Here is a 19,279-nt window from a genome sequence, read left to right as displayed (position 1 = left end):
TTCCCGGGTTTATGTATGACGACTATGCATGTCTTCCTGAGGTCCGGGGGAAGTGCCCCTAGCTCTTTGCTGCGTAGGAACATACGGTGCATGTGGGTGGGTAGTGTGCCACCGAGGCATTTCCATGTCTCTGTAGGGAACCCGTTGGGGCCCGGGGTTTTCCCGGGTTGGAGCTGTGCAAGCGCCTCTTGTACCTCGGTTACAGTGATTTCAGCCTTCAGGAGGTCTGTTTGGCGCTGTGAAAGTTTCGGGATCTCAATCCGGTCAAGGTAGCATGAGGGTTCGGAAGGCGGGCTCTCGGCGGGTGGGGTGTAGAGATTCTTATAGTAGGCGGCAAATGCTTCAACAATGTCGGAGTCATCTGTGAGCAATGTTCCGTCTGGAGACGTGTCCCCTGCTTTGTTCGCGCCTCTCCAACCAGGCCAGGGTCTTGTTTGCTTTACTGCCTCGTTCATAGATTTGGCTCCGGACTAGCTGATGGGCTGTTCGTGCATTGTCTAGAGCCAGGTTGCCAAGGGCGTCTTGTGCCGTAAGCAGAGTCTTTTGCCTCTTGGGTGCTGTGTTCTAGGATTTGTCGTTCGCACTCCAGGACTTGTGCTTCTGCTTCTTTGATCCTTTGGGCTTGCTATTGTTGGTGGGCTGAGACCGTCGAAATAGCTTCCCCACGGAGGACAGTCTTGTACGCCTCCCAGATCGAGATCGGGCAGTCCACTGAGCCTTCGTTGTTTTCAAAATATTCCGTCGTCTTTTTTTCCAGTTCCTCTGCAATTTCAGGGAGACGTAGGTGATATGTGTTTAAGCGCCAGTTACAATCCGGACATCGGGAGGAGTTCTTCATGGTTAGAAGGAGCGGAGAGTGGTCTGAAATACCCCTTGCTAGGAATTCAGCGCCTAGGAGCCTGTGATTTATGTTGCGGGGGATGAAGGCATAATCAATCCTGGAGAACGACTTGTTCGGCGAACATGGCGAGTGGTGTGGAGGTGGGACGGGTTCCAGATCTCCTGTGAGATCCATCGACTGCAGTGTCCATCACGTCGTTAAAGTCCCCACCAATCACCCATACATCGGCCTCTTCTTCCAGGAGCAGGTTCCATAGTTCGGAGAGCAGTTCTTTCGTATGCTTGGGGGGTGCATAGACTGCAGGGAGGCCCCATTTCTCACCCCAGATGTCGGCCAGTATCATTACGTAGCGGCCCCGGGGGTCGGTTTTGACCTTCGTAACCTGTAGGAGGACTCGCTTGTGGACTAGTGCCATCGTGCCCCGGGCTCCTTTCGTGAATCCGGCATGGTAGGTGTGTGACTAGTTGGAGCTTTTAAAGAGGTTGGTGCTTGTGCCCATCAAATGTGTTTCGTTTAGAAGAGCAATGTCTGGCGAGTATCGGTTAAAGGTACTGGAGCACCAATCTTCGCTTTATGCTGGAGCCGAGGCCGTTAACGTTCCAGGACAGTACGCTTACTTTGTTGGAGTTCATTCTATCTGCGTGAGTCTCTTATCGGGGCATCAGAGAGGATCAGCGGCGGTCGCGCACTTTCGGGAGGCGTGTAGCGATGTACTTTCGGGGGAGACGTCCGAGGGTCGTCTCGTGGTGGTGTACCTACTGCCTGAATGAAAGTCGTGTCGACGGTCTTGCCCAGAGACAGCGCTTGATTTCCTTGCCGGCGTTTATCTGTATCATGCCTTCTCATTCTGTGATTCTGTTTCTTTACATCCCTTAAACTCCCCCCACCCTGTACTCCCCCCCCACCCCCCCAACTGGGAGCAACTGTCGCCCAAACATTAAACTTATAACTTGGCGAACTTCTTCAGGATAGCCCGGACTGTGATAGCGCGCGCGCCGCATCAGGGACGACAGCCGCTAAGTGAGCACTCCCATACTATTGAGCTGCAAATTAGTCCCCATATTGCGTGGTCTTCATCCCTTTTCTGTAGGGGTCCCCGGCGGATTGTCGTCCGTAACGGTCGGAGAACGAGGGGGCGCGGGCCACCCAGACCAAGGCTTCTGTGTGGGCGGGCCCGATGGCATACGCCTCACTCTGGAGTCCGTCAGAACTTGGGTTTCAAGCCAGTCCCATGCGTCTTAAGGGTTGTAAAACAGATGAGTAATGCCCTCGTAATGGACTTTTAGCAATGCCGGAAAGAAGAGGGCATATTTGATAGATAGCGACTGGAGCTTCTTCTTGACAGAGTCAAATGACTGGCGGGCTTTTTGGACTTCTTTAGTGTAATCGGGATAGAAACCGACCCTGTAGCCATTGTATGTGATCTGGCCGGAGGCCCTTGCCATTTGTAGGATCGCATCCCGGTCGCGGTAATTCTTTAGACGTGCAATTATTGTTCTGGGCGGGGCTCCCTGTGTAGGTTGGCCGGTGGGGACTCTGTGTGCCCTCTCCACGGAAAAGAATTTGGATAGCTGTTTAGGGGCAAAGACATGGGTGAGCCAATCTTCTAAGAAGAGTTCTGCGCTGGGGCCTTCTTCTTTCTCTAGTATTCCGAGGATCCTGAGATTATTGCGCCGTGCCCTCCCCTCACTATCTTCAGCACGGTTTTCCAGTTGAGCCACTTTTTGGGCGATCGTGGTGAGTTGCTGTTCCAGTCGGTGGACCGTGTCTTCTGTGTCAGACACTCTCTGTTCCGCTTCTCCCACCCTGGTCGATAGGTTGCGGAGGTCTTGGCGTATGAGGGACACCCAGAGCTGTCCGGTGCTTCTCGTGTGCTGCTGGGGTGGGATATTTCAGTGAAAAGGGGTTTATTTTCAGGATTAATGCAGCAGCCGCCGCGAGCCGGTATTCTTAGCTCCGCATGCGTCGCGCGCTCATGCGCAGTCACCTGGGACTACTTTTGAGGCTATTTAAACACCCGACCAGCAACACACGCTTCGCGTTATTCTGCATCCAGCAGCGTAACACTCACCGTGCCTGCAGCCTGCATCTATTCTTCTGCCATGCCCGCCTCGAATCCGGAGCTCCTAAAACAAAGAGGAAAGAATGGGACAAGGTTAGAAAACAAACTTATTTCTATTCCACACCTGATTCTGGATCCAGCTTGTCTCCGGACCTGTAAAGAACATCATTTCTGCACGTGCCGCACCTCCAGCTGCAGCGCCGCGCCATACTCACCAGTCTTCACAGCATCCTTCAGGTCGGCGCTGCCTCCATCATTTCTTCGCCGAACTTCGGCACCTAGGAGACAAACGAAAACCACAAGGTGAGCCGAGGGAACCAACAAATATAATTCTTACCACCATAGACTTACCTGATTTACCACCGTAGGCATCCTTTTGTGACTCTCCATATTTTCACGTGCCGCATCTGTAAAGAGAGACAAAACAACATGTTTTCCATGTGCAACATTTACCGGACAGCGCCAGGTAATACAGACTCTTACCTGAGCGCCACCAGCTGCCACAAGAGCATCTTTTCACGAGCCAGCTGCAAAACAAGAAAGGAAGGGGGGAACAAGAGTGCACATCGGACATATTGAACTCTATGAACTTAATACTTACTGGTCCTCACCAGGAACCTCACAGTCAATACTCCCCGGAACTCTCCCGAGCCTTCAAACCAGTGAAGTAACTGGAATCGACGCGCCCCTGCAAATCCACGCAGGATGGAGAGCTCATCTTTCAAGAATGTAAGGTGAGATTGCTGTGAGGGCATTTCGGAGGTGGTTAGTTGGGGAGGACTGTGGGGGTGCCATCACTTGAATCCACAAGTGGCTAAATCCATCTCTCCACTTGCAGGAGAATATTTCTACGGGTTAAGCAAACAAGATTAGGAGGGCAGATCCAGTCAGTCATCGCTGCACTACGCATCACATGGGTGGAGACCGCAGCTGTCCGGGTCCGACCGATGCCCCTGTGGGAGCCAGGTGAGCGTAACAGAACCTGAGAAAAAGGCCCTTCGGGAATACCGAGACACCAATCTTGAAAACGGCACCATAAGACCCTCGAAGTCTCCAGCGGGTGCTTCGTTGTTCTTCGTTCCCAAGAAGGATACCAAGGAACTCAGACCTTGCCTCGACTATCGAGGCTTAAATCAATGCACCCTCAAAGATCGGTACCCACTGCCCCTGATCTCGGATATCCTGGAAGCTGTGAGAGGCACCGTAATATTCACAAAGTTGGATCTCCGGGGTGCCTACCACTTAATCCGTGTCCGGGAAGGAGACGAATGGAAAACAGCCTTTAGAACACCCTTTGGTCACTATGAATATCTAGTCATGCCCTTTGGACTAGCTAATGCTCCCGCAGTCTTTCAGCGTTTTATGGATAGGGTGTTCTCTGACTTGTTGTTCCTCTTCGTCATTATCTATCTGGATGACATATTGATTTTTTCCAAGGATCCTCTAAAGCATGAAGAACATGTAAAGGCAGTACTACAACGACTTTGTGAACACAAACTTTTAGCCAAACCCGAAAAATGCTTGTTTCACGTTACTTCTGTTCACTACCTAGGATTCATCCTTAGCCCAGAAGGAATTGGTATGGACCCTTCAAAGGTAAAGGCCATACTGGCTTGGCCCGCTCCCTCATCTGTGGGGCTCGCCAACTTTTACCGGAAGTTTATTTCTACCTTTTCCGAGATCGTTCAGCCGATCGTTGCTCTCTTGAAGAAAGACACCCCCTTTATCTGGTCTACACCGCAAGATAAAGCATTCCAACGATTGAAGACAGAGTTCACGCAAGCCCCCATCCTGGCCCAACCTGACATAAATCGCCCATTCCTAGTGGAAACGGATGCCTCTAACTATGCCATAAGAGTAGTCTTGAAACAGGAACTTGAGGATAAACTGGAACACCCCATTGCTTACCTTTCACGAACCCCGACTCCCAGCGAGACACACTATTCCGTCCTGGAGAAGGAATTGTTCGCCATCCGCCAAGCCTTCACTGAATGGCGACACCTACTTCTGGGTGCTAGATATCCAGTTCAGGTCCGCACAGACCATCGGAATCTCCAAATTCTACAGTCGTCGGAGTGCAGGAACAGTCGTCAGGCGCGTTGGGCCTACTTCTTTGCCCAGTACCAATTCCAAATCACTCATGTTCCCGGATCACAAAACATGATTGCCGACGCCTTATCTCGACGTCCAGACTACGTAGCCACTGAAGACAAGGCCTATCCTAAGATGTTTCCCCACACTATCTTTGACGCTCAAGCAGTCAACCTCCTGGAAGAAATCCGAGTGCAAACCCAGTCCTCTGACCTGTGGAAGGATATTTCAAGGAAGAATCCATGGAATCTAAGAGTTAAGGAAGGATATTTATTCAAGGACAATGCACTGGTCATTCCTACGCAGAAATTACAACAAAGGATAATAAACCTCTGCCATGATACCCTTCACTCTGGTCATCGTGGTATAACTAACACCCTCCGTCTTATACAGAGTACGTTTTAGTGGCCTGGAATGAAGACCGACATACAACAGTACATCAAGGCTTGTGCTATCTGTGGTCAAAACAAACATGATAACAAGAGACCGGCGGGTCTTCTACTGCAACCATCGCTGCCAACAAGACCATGGGAATATATTGCTACAGACTTCATTGTGGAATTACCACCTTCCCGAGGATACACGACCATCATGGTAACCATAGACTTGTTCACTCATATGGCTCATTTTACACCTTTGTATAAGCTACCATCCTCCTCAGAACTTGCTTGAATCTTCCTGGAACACATTTTCCGTCTTCATGGACTTCCTTCCAAGATCATATCGGACCGAGGACCTCAATACGGCTCAATTCTGGAAACATCTGTCGTATTCTAGGGATCCAACGCGCTCGCTCATCAGGTTATCACCCACAAACCAACGGAGCCACGGAACGTGTAAATCAAACCCTGGAGCAATATCTTCGTTGTTTTGCCACCAAGGTTCAGGATGACTGGTCTCTCCTCATACCCCTGGCTGAGTTTGCCTACAACAATTCCAATCCCTCAGCACTCAAGGTCAGCCCTTTCTATTGAAGTCAAGGTTTTCACCCGTCTGTTTTACCTTCTGTTCTTCCACATCCCACTCCAGTACCTACTCTCGACTCATGGATTCAGACTCTCATCAACATACACAAGGAAGCCAAGGAACAATTGAAAGAGGCCCAGACACGCACTAAGCGTTATGCGGACTCCAAAAGAAGACCAACGCCTTCTTATTCTGTAGGTGATCAAGTCTGGCTGTCCTCGAAACTATTACCGCGACATCAACGGCCAAACAAATTAGCCCCTCGGTACTATGGACCATTTTCCATAAAGGAAATCATCAATCCTGTCTCATTCCGACTCAAGCTACCCGACTCCTGGAAGAAAATACACCAAGTCTTTCACACTTCCCTATTGAAACCCTACATCCAATCCACCCGAAAATCCTGCAGACCCAGTCCTGTTGTGGTGGACGATCAGCTGGAATATGAAGTGTCCAGAATATGCGATTCCAGGTATAAACGGGGTGGACTTCAATACCTGGTTGAATGGAAGGGATATCCTCCTGGTGAGAGAACCTGGGACCCAGTTTCTAACTTAAATACCCCTCGATTGCTTAGAAGATTCCATCTCATACAACCGGGCAAACCTGGTGGAACAGGTCTTCGGAGGAGGCATGCTGTCATGACCCATAGAACTTGCCCCTTCTGGACTTCCTGGTCCTTATTGCGATGGGGCTTGTATTTCTTGTTACTCCCAACATGGCCGTACCAAGTGACTTGCCTCGCATCAGCCTTCACGTCACACACGGCACGTTCTATAAATTGGCCACGCCCGGTGGCCCTGCGCGTCTCAACGCTATCATTAGGTAGTGACTTGACGTGTGTGAGGTGTTCGGCGAAACCACTATTCCTAGTTTCCTGGGTCCTTCTTCCTTCCCTTCACCCCTTCCCTCTAATTCTGCTCCCGGAATCCTCATCCCTAGCGACCGCTACTTTTTTCCTGGACATCCTGGAACTGCGACCTTCCCGGAACTCTGAACGTGCTCTGCAGCCAGACGAGACTCGAGCGAGCCTATAAAAGACCCGATCCGTCCACAAGAGGAATCCTCCCGCGGAACAGAGCAAGAAGCGATCCCAGGTGAGACGGGGGGAGATTTACGACATATGGTTTACAAAAACCTTTACAAAAGACAAATAAAAACCAATATAAAAGAAATTTCACATTTCGACACCACATTTTTTCCATCTCGAAATACATATAAAATTCATTTTTGTCAGCGTCGCCAACTCTAAACACATAGACATCTATACTTATCCGCATGGGCATAGTATATAATAAAACAGTTAAAATTTGACAGACATTAACTTAGTGGCTTTTACAAAATGTAAATACCAACAGAATAAAATTTACATTTCCACATCACATTGAGTTTTACGTTTCAATATACCTATAAAATTCATCAACAGAGCATACTCCTAGCACCTACACATCTATACCTATCGGCATAGTCACACTGTATAGTCAAGCAGGTGATATATTATCAGGCATTGGCTTGATGATGCAAAAGCCAAAGTAGTAACCACACAATATCTAACTAGAAAGTTAATACCCATTACAGCCTGATATAACATACCATCAGTGCTATATACAGATGGTCACACTATGTGGAAAAAGCAGGTCAAAGGTTTTAGGCATAGCCTTAATCATACACAATTAGACTGCTCAGGTAGTACCCATACAATGAGGAGCCCGAGTTCCTCCCTTAGTGCCACAGTATACACAACTCACCAACTCCCCGCATATTGACTACCTAAAATGACCTTTAGTACGGGAAACCGTCCCCCCCTATCCTCAAAGGTCGAGTAAATTATTTGTCCAAACAATCATCTTCTTTTCTCGCCTCCAAGTGCTGTATATTTCAAGGACAAAACAGTCTCCAGGGGGACTAAAAAATGAGTCGAGCATATTAGCCGTTGACTCGAACCCCACATTAACCTTTCCCACAAGGATTCTTTCCAGGTAACTGAATCATTGTACAAATAGGATCCGAATGACACACAAGGAATACACGGAGGCGCACTGAGTCTCCGAAGCAAACACGTTTGCGGAAAAAACAGAACTGGGGCTACGGGCGCCGTGTGTCCTATTTATAACATCCAGTGACGTCACCCTCGACGGAGGCCTTCGAGGGACATCGACCCGACGCCATCGACTGTTAGGCAGAAACCTGTGCAGTTCCCTTAGGGAACACTGCAAAAGATTTAGGACTACAGGTGTTAGCAGTAAACCCACTTGGTAGCAGTCTATACCACCCAGATTTACCTGGTAGCTGTGGCTGAGCAGTCGGACTTCCCTCAAGAAGAGTTAGGCAGTATGCAGAGTATACACAATAGGCACTCAGACACAATAATACAAGCAAACACTGACCAGAGCTTTGGTATCAAAGTATATAATTATTTAAAAACACACTGTTCGAAACACTCCAGCACTTTTATTGTAAAATACTCTAAACACAGTTACTATTATAATATATACAACCCTTATTCCTTATCAGATAAGTCTTAGTTAACACCACTTATGTTCATACAGAGGTGAGCGCTTAACTATAGATGGCACTCCAATAAGTTTATGAAAAAGGGAGGGAAAAAGACAGAATATGGAAAGGTACACCACTCTAAGATTTAGGAACACTATTAGCAAGGCAGAAGAGAAAAAAGTCACTTGTGAGCCAAAGTCCATAGGCTGGGCCCACTCTTAGAGAGAGCAGAGCACAAATGCGCCCAAGATCACACAGTTACACTAGGCTTACAAAGTCTTGCAGAGAGTTTGAAAAGAGTTTAGGGAGGCTTAGAAAAGTTTAGCCAGGGTGTCCCAGGCTAACCCAGGTTCGAGAGCCGGGGGCTAAATCTACCCCGTACAGTCGGTGGCAAGGGAAGCCAGGCGGAACACGGTACCTTAAGTGGGAAGGAACCTCCAGCGGTGGCAGTTGTTCCTGGCAGTGATTGCAAGTCTCGGCGTCGTCCAGGGGAAGAGAAGATCTCGACTTGGCGGAAAGCTGAAGGTCGTTGCACTGCCAGGGAAGAAACCAGCCGCAGAGTTTTCCGGTTAAAGGTAGTACCCTTTATTTCGCGGTCGTGGTAAAACCTGGTATTCCGGTTGCCGGGGTGCGGGGCGCAGGCAAGGCGGCCACGAGATGTGTCGGGAAGGCGAAAAGACGGTGAAACTGGTTATCTCCACCAAGAAGAAGACTCTCCGGCGGGAGATGATCTCTGTCGTTGGGAAAAGTGGTGAGACGGTCCAGCAGGGCTCCACCGGTGGTGTCGTCGTGGCAGGTCGGCTCAGCTTCTCCCTCGTCGGATTCTTAGGTCCTGTGGCGACTTCTGAAGTTCCAGTCCCCAAAGCCCTGCTTTTATGCAGAAAACTCCCATTCACTCAGCCTACCTGTCACTCAAACATGCTAAGTAGTGAGCCGGCCGGCTCACCAATTGGGCCAATCAGGACGGAGTGCGACTTGAGTTGCCTAGGCAACTCAGTCCAGGGTGCCTAAATCCCCCTCCACCCCTCCTAAGTACCCCAGACAGAGTGGCACCACTTTTGAGGGCTTCTGTGGAGAAGCCTACCAAAAAGTGGAACAAAGGGCTCGACTTGGGTTGGAGTCACAGAAGAGAACACAAACGCCATTTTAGAACCGAGTTTTGGCAAAAACTACCAACCAGAGAATTAATATTAATTAAATAAACCGGCAGTATGTTCAAGGCTATCGTAATTAAATAAATAAAGATAGTAGCCTCGAACAATGGGAAAATCCCATAGAGAAATATTCACGGTTGAATATAAAAAGTAGTATCCACTGCCACCAGCCAAAACTCGATCAGGGGGGATGGAGAAGTGCCCCCTCGACTAACAGACCCCGGGGCAATTGAATTGCCCCAGCCAGTACGTCCACAATATGATGGTTTGTACTGGTTCTGTTCAGAATTCAAGACTAGTAAAGTCAATGGTGACTTTACATGCCCTGGGAGACAGTAGTCAGTCCCAGGGTATGGAGTCTATACTGGGGGGTCACTATGACACCCCTGTGTTACTGCACTGAGGGTGCTGTGTAACACGCATCACAAAAACACATGAAGCCCTATGGGGCAAAAGACCCCATAGCCCATTAAACACATCTAGAGTCAAAGAAACACACTCAAATCATGCCCAAGAGTGAGGGGAAAAAAGAGTCTCACTCTTGGCAGGAGAAAAAATAAACCCCAAAAATCCAGCAAAGCTGCTGGGGAACTCACTAGGTTAGGAAATTCAGCCTAAACAGAGAATTCTCCCCAACATCGACGCAGGACGCCCTCTGCCGAAAAAGTTTCCGAAGTACACAGCTGTGGACATTACATATCAAAGATCTGGAATATGTTGGAGGACACAATCCATTCGTAAGGCAGTTTTCAAGCTTTTAAAGCAAGATTGCTTTCTTTTTACTGAGGATTCACGGCCTGACGACAGGGAATATTCATGAGCAAGTGAATCCATGCCAGACCCCCATGCTGGGGAATATATATACAAACAACGTCACACCCAGAATAGAGGAGTGGTGCAGTCGAGTCAAGGGGAGTCGATGGTCGAGGCGTACTACATCCCCTGACAAAAAGGTTCCTGAGCAGCTAACGCTGGCAGGATATCTATCTGATGAGGAATCTGTGGGAGAATGCAAGCCATTGAAACACAAATTCCGATTATTAGTTAAATTGGGTGGCCTTGTTATTGGCCTCATGTTGGAGTGTGGACCCTCTGTGGAGGTCTCCTTCCGCTGACTTTTGGACATTTAAGTTTGTGATCAATTGTTCATGGTTCCTTTGGGTCCTTGCATCCTGAATTGTAAAGAATGTTACTAACATTTGATAATGTATTCTGGTGTGCATCATTGTGTATATGTATTAAGTAATCAAATGGGGAACAGGATGCAGTTAATTTGTTAATGTAGAATGCATAGTTAATCCCGGAATACATAAATGGCAAACTGTACTCCGACTCATAGTGCAGCAGGCTAAAACCAAACATTGGATACACAGGTTTGGGTAGTCTATTGCTCACTTACCTTTCTTCTGATAGACCAGTAGACCACTAGGCCCCCTAAAATCAATGGTGTCCCCGATCTTTAAACTCTCCAGGTACTGGGACATCTTGCCACCTTCGGGGAATTTTGGATGAACACCTCTGAAATAAATCTGTTAACATAATTAGAACTTTAGATAAAAGAAAAAGTATTCATGATTTAACCAACTAACTTTATTAGTCAGCTAAATAGCAGAATTGGTAGTTAGAATGACTAAAGGAGTTTACATACGGATCACATTAATAGAGTAGGTGCCCCCTCAATGCTATACAAAACCCTGCTTTACTATCAACTGTGTAATGCTTTGAATTTGCACTTAATATTGTGATTTGATAGAACAATGAATACACAGACGCCGTTCTAGCTGGCAATTCGGTAAACAGACACTCTGGATTAACACATATAAGTTTACAGCACAATTCTCGACAAAAAGGAACAGCAAGTAAAAAGCTGTAGTAAAAGAAATGGTAAAATACACATGAATTCATATGTAAATGCATCATAATTTGAGATTTTGTATTAAACTCCTGCCTTTCGTTGTCCCCTTGAAACCACAGAGGAGCAGCAGTGCAATGGGAGAGGTAAATGAACCACAAAGCCTGAACATAACATGTACAAAATATTTTCTGTCACTTCACGCCCCACTTGCCCTCACCCTTTTGCAATTACCTATACCCACCCAAAAAAATAAAAGGCAATTTAGTCATAACACCATCCTTGAAAGTTCTTATTGCACCTGACAAAGTATCCATTACTGGAAGTTCATCTCCAGTTCAGTGTCAAATTGACGATGCATTGTTGGCATGTGTGTCAAATATACCCGCAGGAGCACAAGGACGAGTAGAGGCTGAGCTGCACTAGTACCAAGATGAGCAAAGGCTAAGCACCTACTCAGCCTTCACTCCTAGAAAACAAGGGCTAACCCAATCATAAAGGTAAAACAGGCACAGTTAAGAGCTAAACCGCTTTTGTCTTTTGTGGCAACGTGGGCCAAGGGAAGGATATATTCTCAAGAGCAAAGAACAGTCCAAAATAAATGAATGTAAAATCAAGGTTTGATGAATAAAATATGTATAATTAAACAAAACGTATGTAATAACTAAATAGAAAATACTACAAAAACCTACTCCTGTAGAAATACAGAGGGATAGCAAGATGCAGCACTCTCAGTAATGAGACAGAGGGAGAAAGGCAAATATAAACTACAATGTTCTTTTAAAAGATATGTTCTTGAAGTGCAAAATGGATTAAAGTGACCTAGCTAGTCTCGAGGGCCCAGAATGAACCGGGCGCGGGGGCGGGCGGATGGGGCAGTTATCAGGCAATAATACAGTTGGTGTCTTGACTGTTCGACAATGGCAAACCAGGCATCTCTGTGCTGTTTGGTAATTCGACTAAAAATACAGCAGCCATGATAGTCCAACAGATGTCGAGGTGGGGGTCAAACGGAATGATGCTGCGGTTCAAAGCGATACTTGAGCAATGCGGATTGTGGATATCACCAAGTTTGGGTCGAGGCTTGATAGAGAATGGATTCAGGTGAAGATGCACAAGGCAAACCAGTTAAATGCTTGCTCGGAGGTTGCAGTTTACCGAGACGTGGGTCCCGAGTCTGCCTGGCCTAGAGACACAAGCTCCTCCTCACTGATGCTCAACAAGGCTGAAACATGTCGGGTGATGCTTGTGGTCTCGTGCAGAAGGGATGTGACCTAGCAGTTCGGGCTGGACTGCCACTTTTGGGGTAGCACCAATCCTGATTTTCGTATGGTTTTTTGCCCTTCTGTAAGGCTTGGCAGGCTGAAAAACGATGGTCTGGAGGTTTCCCAGAGCTATGCCCGTGGTTATGATTAATTCAAAACCTTCCAGCCATCACCTTTTTGTTTTGCTAAAGTCACCCTGAATGGGACGGGTATGTCCAGACGTGGGTCCAGAGTCTGCCCGGCCTAGAGACACAAGCTACTCCTCACTGATGATGCCCAACAAGGCTGAAACATGTCTGTGAATGCTTGTGGTCTCGTGCAGAAGGGATGTGACCTAGCAGTTTGGGCTGGACTGCTACTTTTGGGGTAGGACAAATCCTGATTTGCGTATGGTTTTTCCCCTTCTGTAATGGCTTGGCAGGCTGAAAAACGATGGTCTGGGGGTTTCCCTGAGCTATGCCTGCGGTTATGATTCATTCAATACCTTCCAGCCATCACCTTTTTGTTTTGCTCCAGTTTGTGAACAGGATGATTGGTTCGACAGTCTATGAAAAGGCTTGCAGGTCCAGAAATGCTTCTTTTTTCGCGCCGAGGCAACAGCACACTTGGTGTGGGACAGTGGTTTGGAGATGGGCAATTGCCAAAGGCAGCATAGGGAGGCTCTGGCTGGTTCGAACAGGCTTGAATCACAGTACTCCGAAATTTAACTATGAAACTGCAGGAATATTGACCGTCTTGGCTTTCATGTTCTGCAAGTCCCACTCCTGTGTGTCAAGGGAACAGCAGTCCTTTTCTTGGTCTCCCAAACACAGGAGAGGCTGGCACACACCTGCAAGGGTACTGCTTCAATGATATGATATGGCATGGCATTTATAATGTGCATGTACACAAGTGTTTCTAGGTCCTGGGTACCAGTGTACCACTGTGGCTAGCAGAGATGCAGGTCTTCCTCCGGCAGTACATCCTTCCCAATGTACCCTGGGGATTGCCATGGGGCAGTGCTTGCCTCTCTCTGCCTTAGAGTACCCGCCTTCACCCCAGTACTGGAGGACTTTGGGAAATACTGCTCTCCGAACAAGATCCTAACTAAAGGGATGAAGCACAGGGATGATTCAAAGAAGGAGTGGGAGACCCCTTTTCTTTTAAAAGCCAAAGTCTACAGGTGATTGGACAAATGCAAGCCTGCTTTAAGGGTCAAATTCCTGTACTTGGAACATGGGGACAGTGACTTCTGACATCACACACTGTGTTAAAGAAAGTGGACGTGATGGGAAGGAATACAGGTAAAGAGAAAACAATATGGTGGAAACCTCATCCCGCTGATCTGCTCTCCCTGCGCCTACTTTAACCCAGTCCCTCTTCTTGGTCAATAGCAGCAAAGGCCCTTTTGGTATTGGGGCGTGCTGAAGTGAGGAGTCAGGCACAGAGGTGGGATTTCAACAATATATTCATCCACTAAAGTAAAAGCCTACGTTGCCTATCACTATGGTGTTTTTACCCCACCGAAACAAAGTAATAAAGGGGTGCTCGTTGTTAAGATGGAAGTCCAAATCAATATCCATACTCTGTCCAGTCTCCTACCCTGACCCTAGCAATACAAAAGAAAAGAAACATGAGATATTGAGAGGATGACTCCCTTCTCCTAATAAAAAGGGGGATCAGCCCGAAGGGCATGTTCACAAAATACTTCAAATTCCAGATGGAGAAACAACCAGCAGAATGATTCCCTTCTCCTGGTTCACAAAGTTCTAATCTTGCTGAACAGTTCTTATATCTACTCAATAGTCTTTCAAAATCCACCAGTGATCTTTTCTTAATCCACAATGCCACTTGGTATTGGTTACAAACAAGCAGGAGAATAACTCCTTTTTCCAGGTTCACAAAGGCCAACTTTTGCCAAACAATTCTCAATTCTGCTCAATAGTATTTCCAAATTGAACTAATTATCTTTTCTTGATCAACAAGGCCAGTCTTTCTGGAATAGAAACAACCATTTACTTTAGCTTCTGGTTCGACAATGATGGTAACCAGGTGAATGACAATCTTCTCCTGGTTCAACAGTTCTCATCAGTTCTTGCAGTTCCCTCCAAGCTTCTTTCAGAATTATCACCAATGTAACAATATTCTTCTTTCTCTGAGGGAGATTACTCCTGGGGCTTCTTTGAGCTACAACACTTTATTCATGCTTAGGCCAAGTACTGAGACAAGGGAGATTACTATAAAAGTTTCTTTCCTCTGCCACACTTATTTCACACTTGGGCCAAGTATTGACATGAGAGAAATTACTCCCCATCGGGAGTAGGCAAGTCATTACATGCACTCCCCCAGGATCCTACCTGCCTCTCCCGTTACCTTGTTGTGTGTCAGGGCGCATCGCTGGTTCTTCCTGGAGCCTTGGTGTTCCCAGCGAATACGTGCTTTGCTTTCTTCTTCAAGTTCAATGGGTTCGCTGTGGTTCTCTCCATCTCTTGGGTAGCCGGTGTCTGCGCTGTTGCTGGACCGCCCAGTCCACCTCCTTGAAGTCACGCCACCATCTCCCAGTCTCCCGCTTCCTCCTGTGCCTGTCCTCCATCAACCACTGAGGGCTCCTGCGGTCTGCTTCCAACATCTTCCCACGGTCAGTCTTCTTTTCAATGATAGCAGTCTCCTCTCCTGGTTTGAAAATTCTGGGGTTGCCAGGCCTCAGCCTTGCTTCTCTCCCTGTTGTCAAGTGCTTCCTTACTTTTTATTCTGAGTTGCTGGGTCCTCCCCAGCGGAACACTGAAGTGCATCTTTTGGTTCAAGGATGCAATGTTCATGCTTCCTCGGGCACACCGCTTCCCAGTAACTGTCAGGTAGGTATTCCTCTTGATTTCGAGGAGTTCCCCCCCCCCCCTTCTCACCTGGGTCCGTTCTTTGATGGAGTCCTTGGTCGCTGCCTTCTTGCGGACGGTCCTGGTTTTAACTAAGGCTGCTCGAGTCTCTTCCGACTCCAGGGAGCGTTCAGTTCCGGGAATCCAGGAATCCAAGGATCTAGGATGAGTGCAACTAGCACACGAGTCCAGGAAACAGGAAGAAAGGAAGGGGTAAGGAGTGGGTAGGTGCACAAGGACAGAGAAAGAATACCGCGAGCTAAGGATCACACGTCTGATGGCTACTTGCAATAGCATTGAGACGCGCAGAGCCGCGGAAGGCGTGGTCTATAAATAGAGTACGTTACGTCCAGCGCATGGAGCGAGAAAGGGTCTTAACGCTGGGCGACCATGTTGGGAGTATAAGAGAATGCAAGCCCCATTGAGACAAGGACTAGGAGGTTCAAAAGGGGCGTGTTCTGAAGTTCATGACCGCATGCCTCCTCCGAAGACCTTTTCCTCCAGGTTTGCCCGGGTGTATGAGGTGAAATCTTCTGAGCAAGCGAGTGGCCTTGATGTTAGAAATAGGTTCCCAGGTTCTTTCACTAGGAGGGTATCCTTTCCATTCGACCAGGTATTGAATCTGGCCCCGTTTATACCTGGAATCGCAAATTCGGGACACCTCATATTCCAGTTGATTTTTCGACCAGCAGAGGAGGAAGTCTACTGGATTTCCGGGAGGACGGAATGTAGGGTTTCAGTAAGGATGTATGAAAAACTGGATGAATTATTTTCCAGGAGTCGGGTAGCTGGATCCGGTATGAGACCGTGTTAATAATTTCCTTGATGGGAAATGGCCCATAGTACATTGTTTGGTCGTAGGTGACTGGGTAGTAGTGTTGATGACAACCACACCCGTTCACCGAGTGCATAAGAAGGGCCTGGTCTTCTTTTGGAATCCGCATATCTCTTGGTCTGTGATCTGGCCTTTTCTAAGTATTTCTTGGCCTCCTGGTGTATGTTGATGAGGGTTTCGATCCAGGAGTCAACAGTAGGTACTGTACTGGTGTAGGATGAGGAAGGACAGAGGGTAAAACCGATGGATGGAAACCTTGAATACAATAAAAAGGGCTGGTCTGGAGCGCTGAATGGTCGAAATTGTTGTAAGCGAATTCCGCAACGGGTATCAGGAGCGACCAGTCATCCTGGACCTTGGTGGTGAAGCATCGAAGATACTGTTCCAGGGTCTGATTCACACGTTCTGTGGCTCCGTTGGTTTGAGGGTGATATCCCGAAGAGAGGGCAAGTTGAATTCCCAGAATCCGGCAGAGATGTTTCCAAAATTGAGAAATGTATTGAGGTCCTCGATCAGATATGATCTTGGAAGGAAGTCCATGCAGGCGGAATATGCGTTCCAGAAATATTCCAGCTAGTTCGGAAGAGGAGGGTAGTTTACAGAGCGGCATAAAATGAGCCATGTGAGTGAACAGATCTATCGTGACCATGATGGTAGTATATCCTCGGGACGGTGGTAATTCTACTATGAAGTCCGTGTTGATGCTTTCCCATGGCTTAGTCGGCAGTGTAGGCTGCAGAAGAAGACACGCCGGTTTCTTGTTATCATGCTTATTTTGAGCACAGACTACACAAGTTTGGACGTAGTGCTGTACGTCCGATTTCATTCTAGGCCACCAGAACTGTCTCTGCATGAGACATAGGGTATTGGTGATGCCACGATGCCCGGAGTGAGGTGTGTCATGACAGAGGTTTATTATTCTCTGTTGTAACTTCTGTGTAAGAATGAGCAGTGCATTGTCCTTGAATAAATATCCTTGCTTGGCCTTTAAATTCCACTGGTTTTTCCTTGAGATGTCCTTCCACAACCCAGAGGATTGGGTTTGCGTTCGGATTTCTTCCAGGAGGTTGACTGCTTGAGCTACGAAGATGGTGGGGGAAAACATCTTAGGATATGCCTTACTTTCAGTGGTTACATAGTCAGGACGTCGAGACAAAGCATCAGCAATCAGGTTATGTGATCCAGGGACGTGAGTGATGTGGAACTGGGCAAAAAAGTAGGTCCAACGCGCCTGACGACTATTCCTACACTCCAATGACTGTAGAATCTGAAGGTTCCGATGGTCCGTACGGACTTGGACAGGATGTCTAGCTCCCAGGAGTAGGTGTCGCCATTCAGTGAATGCTTGGCGGATGGCTAACAGTTCGTTTTCCAGGACGGAATAGTGTGTTTCACTTGGAGTTAGGGTTCGTGAAAGATAAGCAATGGGGTGTTCCAGCTTGTCCTCTAATTTCTGTTTTAATACTGCTCCTATAGCATAATTAGAGGCATCCGTTTCCACTAGAAATGGCCGGCTTGTGTCGGGTTGGGCCAAAATAGGAGCTTGTGTAAACTCGGCCTTCAAACACTGGAACGCAGTGTCTTGCGGTGTTGACCAGATAAAAGGGGTGTCCTCCTTTAAGAGAGCCACGATCGGTTGAACAACCTCGGAAAAGGTGGGTATGAATTTCCGATAGAAATTGGATAGTCCTAGTGTTAGGGAGAATTCTCTGTTTAGGCTGAATTTCCTAACCTAGTGAGTCCCCCAGCAGCTTTGCTGGATTTTTGGGGTTTATTTTTTTTCTCCTGCCAAGAGTGAGACTCTTTTACCCTCACTCTTGGGCATGATTTGAGTGTGTTTCTTTGACTCTAGATGTATTTAATGGGCTATGGGGTCTTTTACTCCATAGGGCTTCATGTGTTTGTGATGTGTGTTACACAGCATCCTCAGTGCAGTAACACAGGGGTGTCATAGTGACCCCCCAGTATAGACTCCATACCCTGGGACTGACTACTGTCTCCCAGGGCATGTAAAGTCACCATTGACTTTACTAGTCTTAAATTCTGAACAGAACCAGTACAAACCATCATATTGTGGACGTACTGGCTGGGGCAATTCAATTGCCCCGGGGTCTGTTAGTCGAGGGGGCACGTCTCCGTCCCCCCTGATCGAGTTTTGGCTGGTGGCAGTGGATACTACTAATATTCAACCGCGAATATATCTCTATGGGATTTTCCCATTGTTCGAGGCTACTATCTTTATTTAATTAATTACGATAGCCTCGAACATACCGCCGGTTTATTTAATTATTAATTCTCCGGTTGGTATTTTTTGCCAAAACTCGGTTCTAAAATGGCGTTTGTGTTCTCTTCTGTGACTCCAACCCAAGTCGAGCCCGTTGTTCCACTTTTTGGCGGGCTTCTCCACAGAAGCCCTCCAAAGTGGTTTCACTCTGTCTGGGGTACTTAGGAGGGGTGGAGGGGGATTTAGGCACCCTGGACTGAGTTTCTTAGGCAACTCAAGTTGCACTCCGTCCTGACTGGCCCAAGTGGTGAGCCGGCCGGCTCACCACTTAGCATGTTTGAGTGACAGCTAGGCTGAGTGAATGGGGGTTTTCTGCATAAAAGCAGGGCTTTGGGGACTGGAACTTCAGAAGTCGCCACAGGACCTAAGAATCCGAAGAGGGAGAAGCTGAGCCGACCTGCCACGACGACACCACCGGTGGAGCCCTGCTGGACCATCTCACCACTTTTCCCAACGACCGAGGAGATCTCCCGCCGGAGAGTCTTCTTCCTTTGACTGGTGGGGATAACCAGTTTCACCGTCTTTTCGCCTTCCTGACGCATCTCGTGGCTGCCTTGCCTGTGCCAAGCACCCCGGCAACC

At 47.7% G+C, this 19,279-nt stretch overlaps 1 protein-coding gene across 1 annotated transcript in view; it reads right to left on the bottom strand.

The window, feature by feature from the left end:
• The window catches only part of LOC138513548 (NADH-cytochrome b5 reductase 3-like), a 1,142,086-nt gene that overhangs the window by 568,681 nt on the left and 554,126 nt on the right, over nucleotides 1-19,279 (bottom strand). Inside the window, exon 5 of the mRNA XM_069628494.1 lies at nucleotides 11,010-11,139. Coding sequence (XP_069484595.1) covers nucleotides 11,010-11,139 — 130 coding nt within the window. The remainder of the gene's footprint in view (nucleotides 1-11,009; nucleotides 11,140-19,279) is intronic.

The sequence above is a fragment of the Ambystoma mexicanum genome, chromosome 12 (assembly GCF_040938575.1).
Source record: "Ambystoma mexicanum isolate Mex_15411 chromosome 12, UKY_AmexF1_1, whole genome shotgun sequence".
Classification (NCBI taxonomy): Eukaryota; Metazoa; Chordata; class Amphibia; order Caudata; family Ambystomatidae; genus Ambystoma; species Ambystoma mexicanum.
Note: the sequence above shows the minus strand (reverse complement) of the source record. Positions and strands in the feature narration are given on the sequence as shown.